Source organism: Grampus griseus (genome assembly GCF_964374135.1).
Source record: "Grampus griseus genome assembly, chromosome: 1".
Classification (NCBI taxonomy): Eukaryota; Metazoa; Chordata; class Mammalia; order Artiodactyla; family Delphinidae; genus Grampus; species Grampus griseus.
Window position 1 is genome coordinate 144130413 of NC_139017.1, and position 23635 is coordinate 144154047.

Genomic DNA, 23635 nt, shown 5'->3' on the forward strand with positions numbered 1-23635 from the left:
AGGGAATTAAAAGAATTAAACGCAAAGTGTAGTCTGTACATTATCTCTAACTTTCACAGCAACCCTGCAAGAAAGATGTCCTCTGCTTGCATTCCCCTTGTGACGGGGGGCTCACTAAGGCCTAGGGCTTCAGGGAGGATGGGTCTCCTGTGGACGTGCTTGGTTCTTGAGAACGAAAGTGTGTGTTTGCTGGTATAGAGGGAGCAGGGGCACCGCTGGTCTGGGAGGGGAGATGAGGAAACAGATGAGGAAACGCCTTGGCAGGGCCAGCCCAAGATCACTGAGTGAGTAGGAGTCTGTCTGTGCATCCTGTCCCGACATCCTGCCTGTGATGAGGAAACTCGGTGGGGCGTGTACCGGAAGGGGGCTATTCGAGCCCAAGAGAGCTGACTTGGGATCTGCCCTTCACGCCACAACCTGAACACCTAAGCAGCGACCTCGTTTGGGATATCAGAGATGCCCAGAGCAGAGAGAGAGAGAGATTTCTCCCCAGGGCAAGCCCACAGGTGTGTGGGAGGAGGAGAAGCCACAACAATGCATAGTAGGCCTAGGGTCAGGCCTAGGGTCAGGCAGGATCTTCCCCGAGGGGTGTGTGTGTGTGACTGTGTGTGTTTGTGACCATGTGTGTGAGACTGTGTGTATGAGTGTGACCATGTGTGTGTGTATAAGTGTGTGTGACTGTGTGTGTGTGTGTGACTGTGTGTGTGTGTGTGTGTGTGTGTGTGTGTGTGTGTGAGACTCTGTTTCTGTGTGCCTGGGGACCTGTGTCCATCTAGGTGTGTGTCTACGGGAGACTTTACACAGGATCTTGTGGTGTGCTTTGGAGTATGGACGTGAGTGGGAGCGTGCACGTGTGTGTCTGTGTGTGCGTGCGTCTCCGTGTGAAAGTCTGAGAGAGAGAGAGAGAGAGCATGTTGCCCAGCGCTGGGGTTGGCAGTGAGGTTAATTACGTTTTCTGGCTGGCTGAGAGTTAATCAGCAGCGCCTCATTGTTCCCACCCCTGTAGAATATTTTCTTCCTCAGATGTCTGCATCTGCTTTTGGGTGGGATGCTGACAGCCTGGAGGGTGTACAGAGAGGGTGCCCGGGGTCGGGGGGTCTGCAGTCCGTGCTGGCCCGGAGGGGACAAGCTCTCAAGGCCAGGCATCCATCTGGAGGAGGCTGACCACACAGGGGGTGGTTACCACCCCAAATCTCAGCAGCCTTTCCAAGGTCACAGAGCATAGACTGGTTCTGGGGGCTGGTAGCCTGCACTGAGATGGGCGGGCAGGGTCCAGTTCAGCGTGAAAAGCACTTTCTAGAAGTTGCGGTGGTCTGGGGTGGGTTGCAGCTGCTCAGGAGCCCTCACTCTTGCGCAGAGGCATGGCACACCGCCACGGCCCCCCCAGCCCCTTGCTGGCCGGGCAGCAGCACCGCCAGGACCTCCAGGCCTGGGAGACAGGCGGGCTCCTTCCCGTCCCGAGAGCTGGAGCCATGCATGGTTCCTGCTCCCAAAGCCGAGTCCTGTGCAGGATCGGGCTCCCCCGGGTCACCCAGGACGACTCCCAAGAGCCCTGGGTCAAAACTTCCCCCACTCCCTGTGTGACCTCGGCAAGTTGTTCAACCTCCCTGAGCCTAGTTTTGTTATTTTTCAAGCTGAAATAGTCATCATTACAGAACTGGGGAGAGGATTCACTGAGATTTTATACGCGCGTGTACAAAGTTCTCAGTGTGTGGTACACGGCGTCAGTTGACTTGCTGTTATTCCCACGCTGGGAGGGAGGGAGGGCAGGAAGTGAGACTGACAGGGGAGGATGGTCAGGAAGCGAGGTGGGGCCCACGCTGCCGGCCTTGCCAAGAGCCTCCTTCCCTGCACGGGCTCTCTCCCGGTGCCCTGGTGAGCTTGGAGTGGGCCAGGCCCTCATGGGCCGGCAAGGAAGAAGAAGGAACCACCGGCACATCCTAAGGTCTGTCCAAACATGTGCTCCTGTGCCGTATGACCTTGGACAGGCCCCCACCCCTCTCTGAGCTTTGTCCGTCAAGTGAACAGCTGGATGCGGTGGTATATAAGCCCCATCTTCCCTTCTCCTCGGCACCAGCACCCTACTGCTGAAGGCATAGAGATTTGGGGCACTGGACTTGCACAGGAGTCCCCAGGAATGGTCACTGGTATTAAAATGCCACCAGGTTCATTCATTCATTCATGTGCCGGACATTTACTGAGCACATTTTCTGTACTGGGGCTGGAGAGCTATTAGTGACCAAAACAAATAGCCCAGCCCTCATGGAGCATCTTACCTTCCAGTGGGAGGAGATGTGGTAAGTGAGTGACTAACGTCATGTGTTCAAAGGTGGCGAGTGGAGAAAATGGTAGCGCGTGGGGGGGGGCGGTGACCTCTTTAAGTCGGGAGTGGCGTGGACCTCACAGAGAAAGTGAGGCCTGATGGAGAAGGCGTCAGCCCCAGGTGTTCCCTCCTGGGTGCTCCCAGGCCCCTTGGCTCCCTTCTATAAGAATCTGCCCCAGCGTCTCCCAGCTGCTTCCTGGAGGACAGCAACTAGTCCAGTTCCATCCATCCTTCCTCAGAACCCAAGCAAGGGCTCAGCCCGCATAGGTGCTCAGAACCCTGTATCTACAGGATTGATCCACCCAGGTCCGGAGGAGCAGCCTTGAACCTGGAGTCTGGGAGGCTTATGGCCCTTGTTTCCCCAAGTGGGAAATCCTTCCTGGCACCACCCACACTCAGAGGGAAGGTCAGCCCAGCCAGCCCCAGACCCTGCACAGACATAGCCGGGGGCGACAGACCCTGCCGTGTTCCTCGCCCTGGGCCGCGTCCACACCAGGCCCAGAATTCCATCTGCTGCCGGATTCCAGGGCTGGAAATAATGAGGCAGATTGTCCCTCACTGCTGATTGACTTTCAAGTTGCTCTGCTAAACTGGGTGCAGTTGACGTTTTAGCAAGTCTCCCAGGGACTTCAGGCAGCTTCGGTTTCAGCCTTGTGAAGAACTGTTAAGATCCAATCAAAATAAATAAAATCAGATCCAGGAAGGCGATGTGTTTGTGCCTGCAGACAAAACACGCAGGATATTCATGCCGGAGATTAGCACCCCGCTTTTCGCGGGGATTCCTTACACCAGACTGGCACGGACCCATGATCTCACTGGCATGTGCTCTTAGAGGCTTGGGGCCGTCATGAGCCTCCCACCCCTGTGAGGCTGGAGAGGAAAGTACAGGCCAGTGTGAGCACAGACAGTGTGACTGAGGGTCCCAGACACGGGTTGCAGCAGGGGAGACTCCAGCCCCGCGCTCCTGCAGGGTGTTTACTGGCCCGCCATGTGCCTAGCCCTGCAGCAGCGTGAAGGACATGGGGGAAACACAGGCCCCAGGAACACATGGTAACTACAGAATCAGAAATACCGAATCGTGAGATGGAGATGCCAAAGCCAAGGTCGTAGGGCATCAGAACCACAGTAGGACAAGTAAGGCGTGTGAAATCGCAGCTCCAAGAATCACCAAGCAGGAGAGCCCGGAGAAGCTCTTTCCAAATGCTCTCAGCCCACCCCTTGCTGTTCTCGACACGCTGGTGAAGCAAATAACGGCCAAGGCAAGGTTGAAGAGAGAAGCGCTCTCCCCTCTCCCCTCTCCCCGCTGAGGAGGCTGCTTCCAGCTCCACCAACCACCCCTTCACTGGTTCTCCTTGGCCTCAACGACATCCTCTGTTTGGTGCTTCAGATGGAAGTTTTGATGCAACCCCGGGAGAAAAATCAAAGATATTTTGACTTTTTAGTTCCTGCACATTGCCAAGAGCCACCTCCCCACCGCTAAGGTTCAGAGGAACGGGCAGGGAAGCCATCAGCCAGGCTTTTCTGCAGGTGGACCTGTGCCCCGAGAGCATCGGACAGGCCCTCCTGTTCAGGGTGGAGAAGCAGGTCCCCAGCAGGGGAGGGAGTCAGCGGGGTCACTCAGGGGAGCCGGTCAGAGGTGGGTTGGGAAGCCAGGCCTCCCCAGGGCCCCCGGCTGCCCGGCCCTTCCCAGGGCCACATTCTTTCTTAACTGGTTGGCACCCTGTGCCCACTCACCAAGCTTCATCCCGTCTAAGCCAGGGGTCAGGTGGGGCCTCCGTCTGCCCTGCCGGTGCCAGGCCCGGTGAGCTGTCCTTCCCAGCTGGGCTGCCGCCTGCACTCAGTGTGCTGAAAGGGCCCCTTGTGTGGCAGCCATGCCTCCTGGCCACAGCGCACAGCCCCGTTCTCTTACCTCATAAACAGCTAATTTGTTACATATTTTCTGACGCTGTAAATGGGAGAACAAAGACCTTTTCTCTCATATTTTTGTTCAATTATGTTTGTGGGGGAACCTGATCCCCTTCAAAGGGGGGCCGGGGAGCTGGGGGGAAGCTTCCCAGGCTTACTGACCTCCCAGGCCTGCTCCTGGGCCGCGGGCTGCTAGGGCCTGGGTGCGGCCAAAGGGGAGGACGGCAAGGGGCCCCCTTTGTGTCCCCTGAAGGGACTGAGCCCTCATCTCCAGAACAGATGCCAGTCTCAGAAGCAGTTCAGCTCCTCCAGCGGAAGGGAAAGCCTCCAGGAGACAGACGTTAGGACTGTAGAAGAGAGCCCTTTCCACGGTCCATATCGGCGCCCTGCGATGGCCTGGCCTGTGGGCGGGAGATGAGCCGCTGCCACTACACCGACAAGCCCTCTGCCTGGACCTGCGGCACATCCCCAGGGAGACACTCCCTGGAGGGAGTGGACTTTGAAAAGAAACCCCGCAACTGAGAAGCCCAGGGCTGCACGATTTCTGAGGCCCCTCCAAACCCCAAGGCTCTGGTCCACATTTGGGCTTTTGCCCAGCTCTGGCTCCACGTCTCCATTCTCTGCCTGCCCCATCTCTTTTGCAAAAACGCACTTACTGGTTTTGAACACTAGCTCTCCCTGATTCAGGAGCCAGGAGGCAGGGAAGACGTGGCCTCTGGAGGCTGCTCCTGGCTGGCTTTCCAACAGCTGGCACCCCAGCCTCTCCTTCCTTCCTTCCCTTTCGTGGGTGGCTGCGAGTCCAGGTCCCAGATTAGGTGCTGAGGATGTGAGGATGATCAGAGAAGACATGGTCCTCACCCTCATCATGTCTCCACAGCAGCAGGCGGGAGACTGGCACGTGGCTAAAATGGCCAGACTGTCTTGATTCATCCACCGCTTACTGGCTGTGTGACCTCAGGCAAGTCACTTAGCAACTCTGTGCCTCCTTTGCCTCATCTGTAAAATGTGATAAAAATGGTAACTACTTCCGAGGGTTGTTGGGGACGTAAATGAAATCATATTTGTAAAGAGCTTTGTACAGTGTCTGGTATTGAACAAGTGGCTAATCAGTGGTAGTTAAAATTATTATTAGGAGAAGCAGACATTAAGCAAATGATTATATATGTCAATATATGAAGCAGACTGTTATGCGTATGCTGAAGAAAGAGTACAGGGCGCAGCAGAGACTTGAATGGGGGCCCCTGGACTGATCTGGGCATGAGGGAAGACATTTTCAGGACGTGACGCCTGAACCACTCTCTGAAAGATAAGTAGGAGTTAATGGGGCAAAAAAGAGAGGGACGACAGGAATAGCACACCCGGCAGAGGGACCAGCCTGTGCAAAGGCCCTGAAGGGGGAACAAAAGAACACATTCAAATAAAACCTGTCAAGGCAGCATATGGAAAACACAGAGCGGGGAGGGCAGGAAGCCAGGTGAGTCCGAGGAGGCAGGCAGGACCACCATGCAGAGCTGGGAGGCTTGTTGAAGGAGTCAGAGGTTATGCCTAGAGCAGAGCAGAGCCAAGGAGGATTTGAGCCTGGGAGAGCTGTGACCTCATTTATGGTTATCAAAGATCACGCCCACACACAGCATCCCCTTTCCCCGTTAGGCCCAGAACCAGTGGGCACGCGTCAGGTCAGGGATGCTCAACGTACCGGGTATGGCCCGGATCCTGAGCCTCAAGGTCCGAGATTGTCCTCTGCAGTGCCCTCCAACAGCAAGCGGAAATAAAAGCAACAGGAAGAGAGTGCAGGGGGGTGAGGGTGCAGCCCCCAAAATGGCAAGGGCCAGATCCCAGAGGACCTTGGTGGACCAGCATTAAGACTGAACCGTGGAGAATGATTGACGGGGCGCCTTGGTGTCAGGAAGGAGTAGAACTAAATCACATGTATTTGAGTCTTCCTGGGAGTCCTGCACAGTGCCTGGCATAGAGGGGACTTCTGTTACACGTGTGAACGTAAGTCAGGTTAGGACGCTTACTGACGTGCACAGTGCGCAGGGCGGTCCATACACCTGTCCTGAATCTGTCGATCATCTATCAATCTCTGTCTCCATCTGATCTCTCCCTTTCACACACACGTGCACACACACATTCTTACACAGCCCACGGTCTCTTAGAGCCCCAGACACCACAAGGCAGAAAGAAACTCTGGCCTGTTGCTGCCCTTCTCAACTGCAGAAGCACACAGAAGGAGAAGACAAAGACTGGAGCTGAAGGGAGGCCTTCTTAGAGGAGGTGAGCTTCTAGGCGGGGCAGGAAGGGTGTGGGTGTGGACAAGTGGCGGCCAGCAAGAACCCCTGCCCCTGGTCTGTCAGGGCCCTGGTGGCAGGTCCAGGCCAGGCGGTGGAATATGCTAGCATGGACCTGAGGCCCCAAGAGAAGGTTGCAGGCAGGGAGCTATGAGGCAGAGCCCTCCTCCTCTGCCCGTGGTAGATCGGCCCTTTACCTAGCAGTGTTGGCAGGCGTTCTCTGTTCCCATCGGCTCACACTCGGCCTGCCCTCCCAGGTCAGACCTGCGCAGAAGGAGGCCTTGGACAGCCCCGAGTGTTTCCCGTCTGCAGGGTAAGCAGATCTCTGCTCATCCAGAATATGTCTGACTTCTCTGTATTCTTTACCCAAGACCCAAGGCTCAGATTTCAACTTCACATTCTTTTGCCTCCGGTCTAAAAACATTTTCCTTTTCTGTGGCGGGGGGAAGGAAGGGATAAGGGGGCATAAGAGACCCAAAGTGCTCAAGTAAAGCCTCATTCCTGTCTTAGTCTGCATCCCCCTGCTTGCTGTGTGGCCTTGGGCACCTTCCTGCCCTCTCTGGGCCACAGCATCCTCTCTAGACAATGAGATCCCATGCAGGATCTAAAGACCCTCCCTCAACCGACATTCCCTTGGCAGAGCCAGAGTCTCCAACGCTCCCGTCCTGCTGCCAAGAATTGCCTCCTGTGACTAAACAGGCAAAAAGCCGGAGCGGTTGGGACTGTATTGTAGTTCTGTCCGTGAGGCCAAGTTCTATGCAGCTTTGCCTTTGATGTACTCTAGCAAGAGTGTCCATTCCCTGGGCCCTCCAGGCTGCAGGTCCCATGCCAGTCCCAGGCTTTTCCTCTTGCCATTCAGGGCCGGCTCCTCCTTTGTCCAGCTGCTCCCCCAAGTGGGGCTCGAGGCTTCCTGGAGTGGAAGAAGAGAGAGTGAGGACCCAGCCCCAAAATTCAGGGCAGGGGAGATGGGCCAGTGGTGGGCAAGGGGAGAGACTCAGAGTCCTGAGTTGTAGGCTTCCAGAACAACCAAGCCAGAAAGGAGTTGGAATTCTAGCCCGCTTTCACTTCCTCCATGCATCCCCAAAGCCCCCCAGGCCCAGGTGGGGCCCCCTCACCTCCCCCAGCCCCAAGAGGGCTAAGACTGTCTCCTGCCTGTAACCTGTGCTCCTCTGATGCTTTCTCAGTGAAGGAGCCAGAGGGCAGCTTCGAAATCGAAAGTCTGACTGGTCGCTCCCTTCTGTGTAACTTCCATGGCTTCCCATAGTCCTGATAAAGCCTGAGCTCCGGATCTCACCCCAGCTCCCTGCTGCCATCCCAGCTCACGCCCTTCACCAGCCACACACGCTGCGCTTGGACCAGGGGGTCCTCGGCACTTCCCCGAACTGGCCAGCTCCACCCAGCCTTTACGTGGGCTTTGACACTGCCTGGAATTCCTCTTCTTTCTCTTCTGAGTGGTAGACGTGTGCTCCCACAAGGTATCACTGCAGAGCACCTCCTCCAGGAGTCCCGTGTGCGGCCCTCCCCTGGCTGGCTGAGCCCCGCTTCCGCTGGGCTCCCACCGCCCTGTGTCCGTCCCTGTGCCCAGCTTCACAAGTGATGTTAGCATCTGGTTGCAAGCCTTCCTTGGGTGCCTCCTGCCGCGCTCCACCCTACCCTTGACCTTGAGCTCCTTGAGTTTAGAAGTGGTGCTGATGTGGCTGCATGGCCCCAGCACCCAGCACTGGGCCTGGCACAAATCTGTATTCATCACTGAGGGGTGAATGGGAATAATCCACATACACTGGCTCCTGCCCCCTTCAGAGCTGCCCCACTGCCGCTTAGGGAACAGAAGCTTCTTAAAATTCCCTGAGGAAGGACAGGAACGTTTTCCAAGGTTTTTAGAGTGCTAGCTCCCTAGGCGGGGCGGACAAGTACAATTCTCCCCACTTGACAGATAGGTGAACGGAGGCCTGGAGAGGAGCCCATGTTCCCGTGGCAGCACATCACCAGAATGGGAACCTCACACAGCCTGCATGTAGCAGGACCCAGAGCTGAGTCAGGGTCAGAGCCCTGCCCCTTCTGCTGCTCTATGTGGTTGGTCTCCGAGGCACTCGTAGCCTGTGACTTAGCGGAGAAACAATTTCACTCATCGGCACGGAGAGCTCACGGAGCCGGCGCCCCCGACCTCCCACCCCAGGCCACCTGGAACTGCCCACCCCAAATCCGTTGTCCCTAGCTGCTGCCCAGGCCCCAGGCAGAACAGAGGTTCCCTCCCTGCTAGGGCTTGGGAGGCTCCCCCCCAACTCCTTGCAAATTGGTAATTGCTGTGTGGTCAGACCAGAAGGAATTAGACAAGCCCTCTAGGAATTTCATACTGATTTTGCAAATGAAAATGGAGACTTGCCTTTTGAAGTCTAGGCAGCTGTGTCAGCAGGCAGGTCTGAGACAGCAGGAAAAATAAAAACTACATCCTGCCAACCAATGCATGCAGCCGCTTCACAATAATGATGATGATAATGGTAACCATGGGCACCGCCAACTGATTGCCTGCCGAGTAGACCGTTGTCCCTCTGAGAGTCTCAGTCTGCTCATCTGTGGTTCCCCAGCTATTTCCGCCTCCACAGGTGACCGGCCCACTGTCAGAACATCCAGCAGAGAAGGGCTGGGTGGAGCATGGAGCCCTCCCCCTGAGACCGAAGGCCCTTCGCCACCAGGTCCCCTCTGGGCCTAACTCCTGACACGCCCTTAAACACATCATGCACTTCCGAGCCCTTCTGCCTTGAACACGCTTTTCTCTCAACCCCACTCATCCTGCACAGTCCAGCTTAAAGCCTGATTCCTTCACCAACTCCCAGGCTGCATCACAAACCCCCTCTGCGACCCCAAAGACCCCTGGTTTTCCCTTTTATCATTAACTTACCCCTGGGTTTTATAATTACCTGTTTCTCTCTTCAACTCATCCACCACCTTGAAGTTCCTCAAAGCTTTATAACTGGAAATAGGCCAGCCTAGATGATTCTGTGGGACTTTCTGATACATTTTGGTTTTTTCCTCTATTCACGGTGTATATTCAACTTAGGAGATCAGAAGTGATTATTGGGGAGCAAAAGAAAAATTCATGACAGATAGTTGACCCCAGGGTCAGGGAGGGCTTGGCACACTAAGGCTGGGGCCACGTAGCCCTAACAGTGGGGGAGCATGTGATGTTACCTACTTCTCTGAGCCTTGGTTTCCCTGTCTGTAAAATGGGGTCAGTAATGTTGGCCTCACAGGGCTGTTACAAAGAATAAATGAGAGGGCTTCCCTGGTGGCACAGTGGTTGAGAATCTGCCTGCTGATGCAGGGGACGCGGGTTCGTGCCCCAGTCCGGGAAGATCCCATGTGCCGCGGGGCGGCTGGGCCCGTGAACCATGGCCGCTGAGCCTGCGCGTCCGGAGCCTGTGCTCCGCAACGGGAGAGGCCACAGCAATGAGAGGCCCGCGTACCGCCAAAAAAAAAAAAGAAAAGAATAAGTGAGCTTCCATGTGCCAAGTGCCTAGAACCGTAGACAGTTTAAATTATGACATGGTGGAGTGTCACCGTCCCAAAATGTTGGGCTCATAGAACATGACAAGCAGAGCTGAGAAGTACTCCCACATCCTCGTGTCTCAGAGGGGGAACCTGTGACCGGAACGTGGGCCCACAACTGGTCTGGAGTCAGAGCCCGCAGCACAAGAATCTAGGTCTCCAGCCTCCCTGGGTCTTACCTGTGCCTAAAACTGAAGAGCAAGGGACGCTTTTGCCGTCCAACAGGGCAGACCCCATACAAAGTCCCTTTCTGGAGACCCCAAGCCTCTGGGCCTGTCCCCACCCCCAGCCCAGCCCCTGCCTCAGCCCGGCTGTTAGCCTCCCTACCCAGCAGAATGCTAATCTCCTCCTGTGGGTGGCTCTGGATTTATGAGCCTTTCCTGGCATGACTTGAAGGACAGAAGTGGAATGCTGGGATCTTTAAGGGTGGTCTTTGGGTGGAGAAACTAGGCATCCAGAGAAAAGAAGGAAAGAAAGCTAGGGTGAGTCAGCCTGCGCTGCCCGCCCAGGAAAGCACGGAAGGCCAGCCAGCCCACACTGCACGGCAGCTGGAGGATGTGGCCGCATCGCCGACGTCCAACTGGTAGGCGTCCACGGAGCAGGCAGCGTCTGCGCTAGGAGCCAAGTCCAAGTTCTTGGGTTGTGGCTGGGGTTGGGGACAGGGTAAGGGGAGGGGAGGAGGGGCGTGCTCAGAGATTCCCCTTTAGGAGGAAGACAGCTGCCTTCTCATCTTCAGTCTCATCTCCTTGCTTCACGCCTCTCTCCCCGGATCCCGTGTCAACATAGCTACTGCAGCCACCTCTGCTCAGCCTCTCTGGGACTTTCCATCCCCCCTGGGGGAAGCCAGAGGCCTTTGAGGCCCACAGGCCCCACGGGACGTGCTCCCCACCAGCCCCGCCCTACCTTTCTGACTGCGTCCTGGAAATCCCCCTTGCCTTTCCAGATCGACCCTCTGTTCCCCCAGCTCTGAGCCCTGCAGTGATACAACGTCACCTTGCCTCCCTTATCCTGATTTCAGTGGGAAGCTGCAGGGGATGAACAGGCAGGAGGGCAAGGAAGCTGGGATATTTCTTGCCCCCCACCCACGCCCTCCTCCCTGCTGGCCACCATGGTCCAGGCCGTGGAGCGGTAGCTGTGGTCCCCTCTGACGGCCGTGGCTCTGGCTGGGTTCAGGTCCCTGACCCCCCCACCCTTTCCCTTTAAGGCTTAGGGGCAGGAAAGCTTCCCACTGCCACGCTCCACCGTGCCCTGTCCACACCTCTGTGAATATTCCCATCATTCAGTGTGCTTCAATCACCCTTTCAGTTGAACTTACCTCGTTGGAGCTCACTGCACTGGCAGTGCACCATCTGTTTGCTGCTGGGTCTCTGCCTGAGACAGATCTCATCGACTAGTTCCCCTTAGCTCACTCCTCCCCAACCACGCTGGCCTCTTTCCTGCTCCTCACACCCATCAGGCTCGCTTCTGCCTCAGGGCCTTTGCACTTGCTGTTCCTTCTGCCCAGAACATCCTTCCTTCTCTCAGATATTCACATGACCACCTCCCGCATCTCCTTCAGATCTCTTCTCGAATGTCACTTCTCATTGTGCCTTTCCCGGGCATCTTATATAAAATGTCAACCCCCAACACACACACAGACACTTCCTATGTCCCTTGCCTTATTTTCTCCTTAACAGCCATCACTTTCTAACATATTTTACTGGTTATTTTTGTTTATTGTCAGCTTCCTCCTACTGGAATGAAAGCTCCATTAGGACAAGGATCTTTATTTGCTGTGTTTACTGCTGTCCCTTCAGGGAGTAGAAGAGTGTCTGGTACAGACGTGGTCAATAAGTATTTATTCAGTGAATGTGTGAGTTGGTCCTTTTCGCAGGTGGGAAAACCAAGGCCCAGGGAAGGAAAATGGCTTGCCCAGGGCTTTGTGGTGGAGATTCAGTTGGAGATGGGAGCTCTGGTCCTACCTGCCAGCACAGAGCCAGTCCCCGGCTCCAGGAAACCTTGTGTTTATTTGATGGCCTGCTACTCAGTGGTGCAGTGTCCGGAGACAGGATTCTGGGCCGGGGGCGGGGGGACTCAACATACTGAGAAGGAAGCGGGGAAGTCGTCAGCACTGCTTTGGTGCTGTCAATGGAACAAGGAGAATGGATGAATAAATAAACCTCAGCCAGAGCCTGGCAGGCTCTAACCTTTGAGGAAATCTCCCCCAGACTGGAGAAACCTTCCTGTGAAGCAGAGCTGCCGTTCACCCCAGCCCACCTCGGGAATGACAGACATGTGGCCCAGGGTCCAGGGGGGCTCAGCTGCCACCTCTGTGCCCTGGAGGTATTGGGTCCCAGCAGGGAGCTGCTCAGGATGGGGTCCTGGGATGAGTGGTCCAGCTTTTCACCCATCCGTCCATTCCCTCATTCTACAAGTATTTCTCAAGCATCTACTGTGTAAGTATCAGGCACTGTGCCCTCTGCTGGAGAAACAGCCACGAAGAAAGGCAGTTTGCCTGCCCTTGGAGGGTCCACCATCAAGCAGGAAGAACGAGCATTAGATAGCAATGAAGCAGGGTGAGCGCAACGGTCCAGGAAGTGACAGTGCTCTGGGGGACCTGCCCGGCCCATGGTCCAGGGAAGTCCTCCTGAGAAGGGAACCTCTGCAGAAAGGGGAGTGGGAGCTGGTGGGTGGAAGAGGGTTCCAGGCAGAAGGGGGAGCAAGGGAGGTGGTCCTGAGGCTGGGAGGATGAGTTCGGCACGAGCCTGGAGCCGAACGATGAGGCAAAGAGAAGAAACAGCGCAGGAGGCCATGTTCCAGGTGGGGTTCCTTGGCCAGGTGACCTCTTTCCTCTCCTCATATGTCAGCTCTAGGCAGGCCCCATGACTGAGGTCCTAGCACCCCTCCTCCTTCCCTGCTGACCACTCAGAATTTGGGCTTCACACACTGGCCCCTACTTGTCTGTTTGTCTGTTCTTCCTACCAGTGGCTGGGTGGAGGCAGCTTGGTGGGCCAGGCCCAGGGGCAGCAGAAAGAACCCAGCACCTGTCAGCTGGACCTGAGTTTGAATTCCAGCTCCAGTTCTTCAATGTGAGACCTTGTGCAAGTACTTTCACCATCCTCAAGACCTCAGGTTCTTCATATGTCATGTGGGAATAACAGTCCATTCTCTGAAAGGTGTGGGATGGTTTCTCAACATCCCTACTGTGGCCCATGGAACCTGGCATGCCAATGAACTCTGACCTCATCTCCTATCACTCTCCTTATTTACTCGGCTCCAGCCGCCCTGACCTCTGCTCCCCTTTGCGTATGCGCAGGGCCTTTGCACCTGCTGTTGCCCCTTGTCTCATCACCTCCACCCTCCTTTTCTGCTTCTTTTTTTCTTTGTAACATACTGTATTTGTTAGGGTTCTCCAGAGAAACAGAACCAATAGCATGTGTAGATAGACAGATAGACAGACATATACATACATATGCGCAGATTGATTTATTTTGAGGAATTGGCTCATGCATTGTGGAGGCTGGCAAGTCCAAAATCTACAGGGTGAGCTGGCAGGCTGGCAATCCAGGGAAGAAGTGCTGACGCTACTGTTCAAGTCCAAAGTCACTCTGCTGGCAGATTCCCTTCATCAGGGAGGTTGGTCTTATCTATTAAGGGCTTCACCTCATTGGATAAGACCCACCTCATCCAATTATTATACAGCATAATCTGCTTGACTCAAAGCCTTCTGATTTAAATGTGAATCTTATCTAAAAACTATCTTCACAGGAACATCTAGAATGTTTGACCAAGTATCTGGGTACCATGGCCTAGTCAGGTCGGCAAAATTAACCATCACAAGTCCACCCCTTGTCAAGTTGGCGTTCATACTGTATCTCCTTAAATCACACTTAATCTCCAAGTAGATAATAACAAGGTCACACTTATGCCTAACAATTACAAGTCTGCCTGCAACCAAAACGCGCTAGTGCCTTCCCCAAAAGAGGAGGCAAAGTCTTTGGGCGGTATTTATTTACTTTTCTCCTTGAGGTACCATAACTTAAATGCAATACTTAAAGAGTACTTGAGTTAACAATACTTAAGCACTATGATATAAAGTCAGTATGTCTTATGTTACCTGATAGGAGAGAAGAAAAGGAAAAGAAGAGGCAGGAGAAAACAAAGATTTTATACACAAACACACACACATTCTTAACAAATTAAGGAAGAAATACTCCAGACAAGGAGAGTCCTTGTTTCTGTAACTGGTCACGTGGTCGGAGCTGGTATTTATAACTACCTTCTTCTATTACCCCCATCACTACCTATTCCCTTTGCCTTCTGCAAGCTCCTCAGCTAGTTGTGGCTCTTTACCTGGTGGGATGACCCAAACCTTCATTCCTGAAGGGTCTGGGCCATTAGGCTGCCTACACTGGGTCGTTGTAGTTTCCCACTGACGTTAGTTACCCACAGGGCCTGGTAATACTGAGACGCCCTAAGGGATATCGTACGCCGCAGACACGCTCTCCCTCACCTCCAATTCCCCCTTGGTCGTCAGGACCAGGCCCCCAGCCAGCCCAGTAACTCCCAGCTTTGCCTGTCGGTTTAGAGACATGAGGACCCCAAAGTGACAGAGGGCAGTCTGAACTTCCAGTTCAGTGGAATTCCTGTTGTGTCTTTCACGTACTAAATATTAACATTTTACTAATTATGTCATTAATTCTCTGTTTCCTCCCCAGCAGATAAGCTCAATGAGAGCGGGATCTGGGTCTGCTTTGTCCCTGACTAAATCCCCTGACCTAGAACAGTGCGTGGCCCATGCCAGGTGCTCAGTAAGCACCACCGAGTGGGTTGGGGCCTTTGCTGTGACTTCCCTATAGTTCGGGGTGGGTGAGAAGTGACAGCCTGAGAGCCAGGCCTGTCTCAAACATCCTTCCTGACTAAGCGGGTCCGGCCTTCTCCTCACGATGACGCTGCTGGGCCGACAAGTGAACACAGGCCTCGGTGTTCACCCTTCCAGCCCATCCAGGACTGTTTACTAGACGGATCTGGAACAATAAACCCGTACCCACCCTCCTGGCGCCTGCCTCCCTCCATCCAAGGCCCGTGTTTGAAGATGTGTTTAAATTCCAGGCCTACACTCAGCAGACGCTGCGGGCCTGCGAGTACCGGTGAGGGGGGGTGTCACCAGGATGTCACCGGGCCTCCACACACGGCCGTCCAGGAGAAGTGAGGTAGCTCTCGCCTTCACCCCGTGTTTGTTACTTCATGTCAAAGCCTTATCATAAACATTATCCTAGAGTGGGCCACCGAGGCTACGGGCGAGGAGGGTTTGTTATTCTGAAGTGGCCGGGAGCAGAAGGCACTGAAGCCTGGGAGTATGAGCAGGGCCAGGCTTGTGGATTCAGGGTGAATGACAGGGAAACAGGAATCAGAGCAAGGCACTTATTCGCGCCCGTGCACTGGGCTTTGAAGGCCCCACTTGCCAACCATCCTCTACTATAAAGGCCCGTTGGCATATCTGCCTCTAAAAGGTGCTCCGTGTGGATGGAAACCAAGTCCAATTAATCCAACAACCCCAGATGCCTGCAGAGAATCAACAGAAAGTAAATGTTTGTTGAATGAATGAATGAGTGTCACTTCCCTATGTCTGTTGGAAGCACCAAGAATGCACATGAAGAAGCACATATTACTTTGAAGTCCTGGTCACGGGAACCTGGTTGGAGCTAGACAAAAGTAATTTCATAGCCCAGCTCTGTCCTTTACAAGTCATGTGGTCTTGGGTCCCCTTCCCCTCTGCTTCTTTGTTTTCCCATCTGTGAATAGGGACACCTCCCTGCTGGCTCTCTCCCAAGGAGAGCAGAGGGAAGCCCCGAGGGCAGTGGTGAACTAAGAGGATAGGTTCCAGGGCTGGATGGCCCAGGTTTGAATGCACATCCACCCCCCTCCAGCCTTGTCACCTTCAGTGGTTTACTTAATATCTCTTTGCTGCAACTGCCCCCTCCCACCACCCCAATCTACGAAATGGAGCTAATACTAGCCCTACCTTAGAGTTGCTGTAAAGATAAATTAATATGGGCTTAGAGAGTTTCTGACGCATAGTAAGTGCTCAATAAACATAGCGACCCTAGTAATCAATGGATGAGGACTGCTTCACAAATTGCAGAGGATGGATACGAGGCAGGAGGTGGAGGGGGAAGGTCATGGGATTCAGGGTCAGCATCCTTCCCTCTCATAGTTCTTGAATGTCTGCTATGCAGCAGAGACCAGAGAGGCAGGCTACCCGCCCTCACCAATCTCTCAGTCTAGACAGGCAGGGAACAGGGAATTACCTGAAATGGACATCTCAGTGGGATAAGTGCCACAACCAAGGGAAGATCCGGGGTCTGTGATGGGGGTTGAGGGGAGTCTGGAGGGACGGGCTGGGTTTCAGTCCAGGCTCCACCACACCCCGGCTGTGCCGCACTAGAGGTGCTTCTTGAATAATCTGATCTCAGTGTTCTACCTCTAAGCATGTTAATAATAAATTCTCCCTAGCTGTTTTCTGGCTATTTCACAAGGCTCCTGAAAGAAAATGGGTAGGCGAGGTGTGGGGGATGAACGTGGACTGTGCCAGTGGACCTCGGGAAATCCAGCCCCAGACATGGTCCAGAGCACAGCCAAAGGTCCTAGGCTGGGGGTCCGGGAACAGGGAGCCCGCTCTGCCCGCAGCTCGCCGTGTGGCCTTGGGGCAAGCTTCATCCTGCCTGTTCCGGACCCCTGTCTTTTCTCCTCTTCCATGTGAAGAGGGCATATGAAGAGATGAGTGCTTCTCAAACGAGGCTCCAGGGCACCTGTGGGGTCCCACAGAGAAGCGCTGGGAGCCTGTCACGGGGGTGGCATTGAGCCGGGGGGACTTCACGTAGACAGCCTGCCTCCTTTACCTCAATGAGGGCAATTCCCGTTTCTATCTGCTATACATTTTGATTTCCAAGTAAGTTTCCTCTGGAAAACAATAACAACAGAAAAGGACTCCATGGCTACAAAAGGTTTGAAAAACTGCTGGGCCCTTCTAGCTCCACAGAGAAGGTTTAGGTCTAACTCTTTTCTTCCAAGCATCTATTCCACACTCACTACATGCCAGGACTGTTCTGAGCGCCCTGCAGGCTGAGACGTGCTTCATTCACTAGAACACCTCCCAGCTCCACGAGGGCCACACGACTGCAGAAGTGACTCCATGTGTCTAAGAGGGTCCGGGGGGCCATTCCCCACCCCCCAGCCGGGGCTTCTGGGCGCCCGAGCCGATGACCTCAGCACAGGCCAGGTGGAGCCAGCGCTGAGAAGCAGCAGGGCAGGTATGTGCAGCACAGGGTGTGGACACAGGAAGTCTGTGTGTCCCAGCCCCCAGAGGAGGAGCGCGCTCCAGCCCGCCTGGACGCTTTCATCCCAGGCATCTGCTATGCAGGAGGAAGTGCCTTTTGCCTTAGCAATGTCCACGGCAACAAGGCCGCTGCCTGCTGCGATCCATCCCCAGCCACCCTGCTGCCATAGACACCCTGTGCCAGGTGGCTGCAGATTGGATTTCAGGGGTGGTGGCTAGAACCTGGAGGCCTGGAGAAGGCCCAGAGTCGGGGTGGTGGGGTCTGACCTCATCTCCAGCCAGCTCATTATGGGAAGCAGGCTGGGCTGCCAGAGCTCAGTGCAATCCAGCTCTCCTGCCCGACCAGAAACAAAAGTAGAAGGGGATGGGTGGAGGCGATCTCACAAGCACAAGCTTGGCCCAGTCGCCCAAGACAGTATTTTAAGCCAGACTTTGTGTACCTATTGCCTGAGCTTTTTTGTTCAGATTATGTGCTCTGGAACCACGTGGCTAATGCCACTTGGAGGAAACTTCTGCCACGTGGTGGCAGCGTGCCCCAAGTGCAGACAGAATGCCAGAGTTCTAGGGGCTAGTGTGAAGGGCTTACTGAGCAACGTTGAACTGTGAATTGACCACAGCAGGTGTCAAAGCGTTAAAGGAAGGATGGTGACACCCTCTACCAGGCACAGTGCTGAGTTCTGCCAATGCAAAAATAAATAGGATGCAATTCCTGTCTTCAAGCGACTCATCGCCTAAGGGCGGAGACAGGTAGCTAAACTGCAGTTACAATCTATTGTTCACGCCCTGCTGGAGGGAAGCAGGGTGGGTAGCTCATCTCTCACCACAGCTGTGCTGTGAAGCATTTCCTCACATGTCTGGGCCCAGCTGCAGGCAGGCAGGCAGGCTCAGTGGGCTCAGCTGGGCTCACTTGCTTGTCTGGGAGCCGGCTGGCTGTCTGCTGGACTGGGACAGCCTTGGTGGGAGAACGGAAGCAACTGGGCTCTGCCGTGCACGCCTCTCGCCCTCCCTCCAGCAGGCCAGCCTGGGCTACTCTCAAGGCAATGTGGTTGCGTAAAAGACAGCAGCACGTGTGTAACGCTGCCCCCATTTGGCTCTGGAGGATTGTAATGCTGGCCTCCATTTGTAATGCAGCAAGTCCAGAGTCAGAATGTGAAGGAGCTACAGAGTTCCATGGCCAAGGGTATGTATATAGGGAGGAGTTAAGGTCTGGGGCCATTACTATATCACTCTGCCACACAGGGAGACAGTGGGAGCTCTGGGGAGGGGCCTCACCCAGCCCCCAGGTGGTCAGAGAAGCTTCATGGAGGAGACATCTGAGCGGACCCTGGAAGGCCAAGTCTCGATTTGCAAGTGGAAAGCGGAGGCGGGAGGTTTCTCGTGCACAGGGAACAGCATGTACAAAGCACAGAGACAGAAGACTGCTGAGTAGTTTAGCATTTGGAGACACAGGGGCTAGAAACGAGGTCACTGACCACAGCAGCGGCCAGGCCGCTGCCTTGCAGGCCCCAGTGAAGAGCTAGGCTTTTATCCCCTGGGCAGGAGGCATCCATGAAAGTTTTGAGCAAAAAAAAGAAAGTCCATCAGCTTTGTGTTTTTAAAGGATAGCTGTGGCAGAAGAATATGGGATAGGTGGGAAGGGGCGGGGAGTCTGCAGAGAGGAGCATGGGTTGCAGTGGACCCAATGAGAGAGGCTTGGGCCTGAACTGGTGCGGGCGGACTAAGGCTGGGGGTGTGTTGTCCAAGACAGTGTGCAGACAGGATGAACAGGGCCTGAGGACTGCCAGGGAGGCTGGAGCTGGGAAAACAACGAGGACAGGTGGCCCGAGACCACCTCCTGGCGTTTTGCACAAGAATTGCAACCATTTTTCCCTCTATCTGTGCTAAACAACCGACTGACTGGTCAAGCTCCTCCCTTTTGTTGGCCAAAGGAGTCTGGGATGCACAGCTGTGTGAAGCTGGCTCTAGTCCCAGCCGTGCAGAATTGGCCACTTCCCCTCCCCTCCTGGGCTTCAGTTTCCCCATCTAAAATGGGACATTTTAGATCATCTCTCAGGGCCTTGTGCCTTGGGCAGGGCACGTTCCATGAGAGGCACCGTCCTCAAATGCCAGAAGCAACTGGACCGCTAAAGAGTTCCCAGGGAGTCTGTTAAAAATACACATCCTGGGCTCCACCTCAGAAACTCCAGTTCTGGAATCTCTGCGATTTTTGTGTAGCACTCCAAGCGATCCTGATGCCTGGCAGGTCTGGCTGGGCACAGCTGTGTCCCCAGGGCCTGGCACGGTGGCCCAGAGCACAGAGGGGCTGGAGGAAACGCGTGCTGAATGGCAGCACGGATCTGACTTGGGGGCTCAGCTCCTAAGGCCTTTGCCTGGTGTGAGGATGACTTCTGGAGGACGTGGCATTTGGGTTGAGCCTTGACATCTAATGGGCTTTCTGGTTTTCTGTTCATTTGTTTGTTTTGCTTTGTTTGGGGGTGCTCTTGATTCCAAAATGAGTCTGTGCTCCTTCCAGAACTCATCTAGGCACTGGAGAAGAAAGGAGTCAAAAGAAAAACTCGCCCATCATTCCAAAACCTGGACACAGCTAGGTTCTCTTTGCCACATTATTAGATAAGACACTGATGCCCAGAGCTGTACTGGGGACCTGTGAGGGCAAAGGGCTGGAGATGAGAGCAGGGTGCACGTGGCGAGAGCCCAGTGAGTGAAGGCTGGGAGACATGGAACATTCGGGTGGTACCAGCTGGTGTCAGGCCCCTCCCATCTTTTCACACACCCCGTTTCAGGCCTGTTGCCCCAAAGTCCAGCGGGAGGAGGGCCAGTCCTGGAGGGGTCAGGGGCCTCAGCCAGGGTCCCTGAGCACAGCCCTGACGCCTCTCCTCCCTCTGCGCAGGTGCTGTTTGCCCTGAACCAGACCCTGCTGCAGCACGAGAGTGTGCGGGCCGGGAGCTTGCAGGCACCCTACACCACCGAGGACCTCATCAAGCACTACAACTGTGGGGACCTCAACGCCGTCATCTTCAACCACGACACATCCCAGGTGAGGCTCCCCTCCCCCAGCCCGGGCAGGCTCCGGGACAGCAGCTCCCAAGGCCAGGCCCACAGGAAGGCATTTATTAGACACCTACTGTGTGCCAGGCGCAGGCAGTCTTTTCTCCAGCCACGGTAAGCAGGAGCTTGGGCACCCCCGTTTTATAGATGGGGGAAACTGAGGCTCAAGGAGGGGAAGAGACTTGCCCAAGGCCACACCACTTATTAGTTGTTATCAAGTTGTCAAGAGCAGTGCTTGAGCCTGGTGTGTGCGACCCTGGGGCCTAGACCCTGGAAGCTTTGCCTGTAAGAACAGGGAGGCCTCGTTGAGGTTTAGTCCAGCATCTGGGGAGATTAAAGCCCAGGAAAGGGAAAGCTCACAGGTGCTCAGAGCTTGGGCTTGAGTCCAGTCCAGGGCTCTCTGCCTCGATTCTAGTCCTAGAGGAAAGATTACCCCAGGCTGGGCAGACAGTGAGTGGGAGCCCAGGAGCTGAGCATGGCTCCACCAGGCCTCCCGTTGCCCTCGGGATAAATTCCAAGGTACTTGGTAGGTAGTCACAGCCCCCTCTCCATGTCCTACCCTCCATGGACCTCATCACAGCCCAGGTCCCCTGCCACAAAGGCCTCATTTTGCTGACCTCTGCCACTTGCAGCACTTCCCCCATGCACGTTGCCCTTTCCCACAGCTCTGCCTTTGTTCAGGCTCCTCCCTCCCAGTTTCCTCCCACTCGGGCCAGTGTCCTCTCACCTGCGGAACCGCCCTGACACCCTGGGTGGGGTTAGATTTTCTCCCGGGCACCTCTAGGCTCCCTGTGCTTTCTGTTTCTGATGCTTGATTATTCATTCATTCGAGAGGCAGCTGAATTAGTCAGAACAGGCCACCTCCCCGCTCAGGACACTGAAAGGCTCCCAATTTTTCTCAATAAAGCCAGAGTCTCTGTGATGGCCTGCGTGGTCCCGTGGTCTTTCCCCAGTCTCCACCCCACGTCCTCTGCCTCCCCCGTTGCCCACCACATGCCACTCCAGCTGCGCAGGCCTCCCTGCTGACCCATGAGCCCACCCACACACTTCGCCTTTGCACTGGCTGTTCCCTCTGCCAGGAAGGCCTTTCCCCAGGTATTACCGTGGCTCAGCCCGTCTCTGCCTTCAAGACATAATGCAAGTATCATCGTCTCAGTGAGGCGGGCCCCGATCGGTCTAGAATTGCAACCTGACGCCCCTCCCCCCCCGCAACCTGTCCCCTTTATGAAGCTCCACTTTTCCTCATGGCCTTTATCATCTTCTCACACACTTATATATCTTGATTCATTGATCAGTCATTATTTATTGTCTGTCCTTTCCCATTACAGCATAAACTCCCTGAGGGCAGGGTTTTGAGTCTGTTTTATTCACTGATAATTGGCTAGAGCAGCGCCTGGCACAGAGCACGACTCCGTAGATATTGGATGAATGAAGGAAATAGTGTATAAATGCCAGGCCAGTGCTATGGAGAGGGATATGGCAGGGCGCCAGAGAGAGCTGCCCTCATGGGGCTGAGGGTCTCATAGGAAGAAAGGAGAGATTCAACAAGCAACTGCACCGAAGCATGGTCCTTGCTACGAGGGGAAGTAGAGGATGCCCTTGGAGCCTGTGGCAGGAGCAGGAATTTAGGTGGGCTTGGGGTAGGGGTGGGGAAGGGCTGGAGAGAGAAGGAAAGATTCCTGAAATAAGAGAGGTCAGAGAAGAACCTGAATTGGCCACAGACAGGAGGCAGAAGAACATTCCAGCAGAGGAAACCACGCAGACGAGCGGAGGCAAGAGACAGCAGGAGGAGGGCTGAGAGTTTGGGCTGGAGGCATAGCCAGGGACACCGCTAGACCCCAAGCTCCTCGAGAGCAAGGGTGTGCTGTCCACTCTCGTCGTGCTGCCCAGTGCAGGGCGTGGCACAGAGCGAGTATCAGTGAGCGATGCTGCACGGGCAAATGCAGGCGTGTGCTGTGCTCGGTGCAGAGCAGAGAGTGAGGGAGAGGAAGGGTGCGGAGGCCCTGCACAGAAGGCTGGGATTCTGGGTGCCCTGACTCTCTCTGGTAGAGGAGAGAGGGAGGAGAACCCTGGCAGCACGAGGCTCACAGGCGTTTCACCAGCCATCCACCCACCCTGTGACAGAGCCTAGCACTGCATCCTCCGCTGGGCAGAGGCTGGTGAGCCCTGAGCAGCCAGGGAGCTGTGTGCCTGAGGGGTACCCGGTCACCACTCAGGATGGCTTGGCCATGAAATGGCCAGGCTGGGGAGAGTGGTGTGCCGGACAGGGCCCTGGCCACAGAGAGTAGGACACTAAACTGAGAGAGGGAAGTGACCCCGGGGGATGACAAGTTCAGATTTTCTTTGCGCGGTGTCCAGAACCACTGGCGTGTCTCTGACAGGTGATCTACGTCGGGGGTCTCCCGGCAGTGCCTGTACTTGAAGTAGAGCAGAGGGCACGGGTAGATTGGCCCACCCAGGTTAGAATAGCAGCCCAGGGGTGCACAGGCAGAGTCTAGCCCTCAAGGGAGGGACTAGGCAGCCCCGCCCCCAGACACAGACAAGCCTAGTGTCAGGGCAGCAAGGCTAAATGCAGTGCCCGCGTGCTAACAGAGAAGAGGTCTGCGGCTGGAGGTCTTGATGTCACAGGGGCTGGAGGGGGCAGTCACCGCCTGCAGCCGGGGAGGGCTTCAGGTGAAGGTGGTATTGGACCAGGCTTGAGAGTAGAGTCTGGCCAGGTGTGGACAAAGCCAGGGGCTGGCAGGCAGAGCGAGCTGCGTGGCAGGGGCACAGGAAAGTGGGAGGTCCTGAGGAATGATCTGCAAAGCAGACGGCAGACCATATGGGGGTGAGGATGTTCACTGAGGGGCCGAAACCCTGGGGTGTTTAAGCCAGACAGGGACGTGGTCAGAAAGATGCCTCTGGCTGCAGTGCCGAGGCTGCTGGAGCGGCCTCTGGAGGCCGGGGCTGGACAGATGCAGGGCCCAGGATGATCATACTGGCGGACAGGGGCCAGGCACACCTCACCCTCGGTCGGCTTCACCTCATCCCCCCTCCGTCACACCTTCAGAAATGGCTGAGTCCCTGGCCTCCTGCAGCTCTCCGGTCACTAGCACTGTCGGTGCCCCCAAATCAGCAGGGTGATCCAACGGCCCCTCCCCTGGGAAGACTCCTCTGAGCCCCCAGCCTGTGTTAGGTGTAGAATAGAAATGCATATATTTATTG

General features: G+C 55.3%; 1 protein-coding gene across 1 annotated transcript in view; it reads left to right on the forward strand.

Annotated features, from left to right (window-relative positions):
• The window catches only part of TRABD2B (TraB domain containing 2B), a gene marked incomplete at its 5' end in the record, with an annotated part of 215335 nt that overhangs the window by 154854 nt on the left and 36846 nt on the right, over positions 1 to 23635 (forward strand). The window contains one exon of the mRNA XM_082652918.1: positions 20274 to 20420. Coding sequence (XP_082509044.1) covers positions 20274 to 20420 — 147 coding nt within the window. The remainder of the gene's footprint in view (positions 1 to 20273; positions 20421 to 23635) is intronic.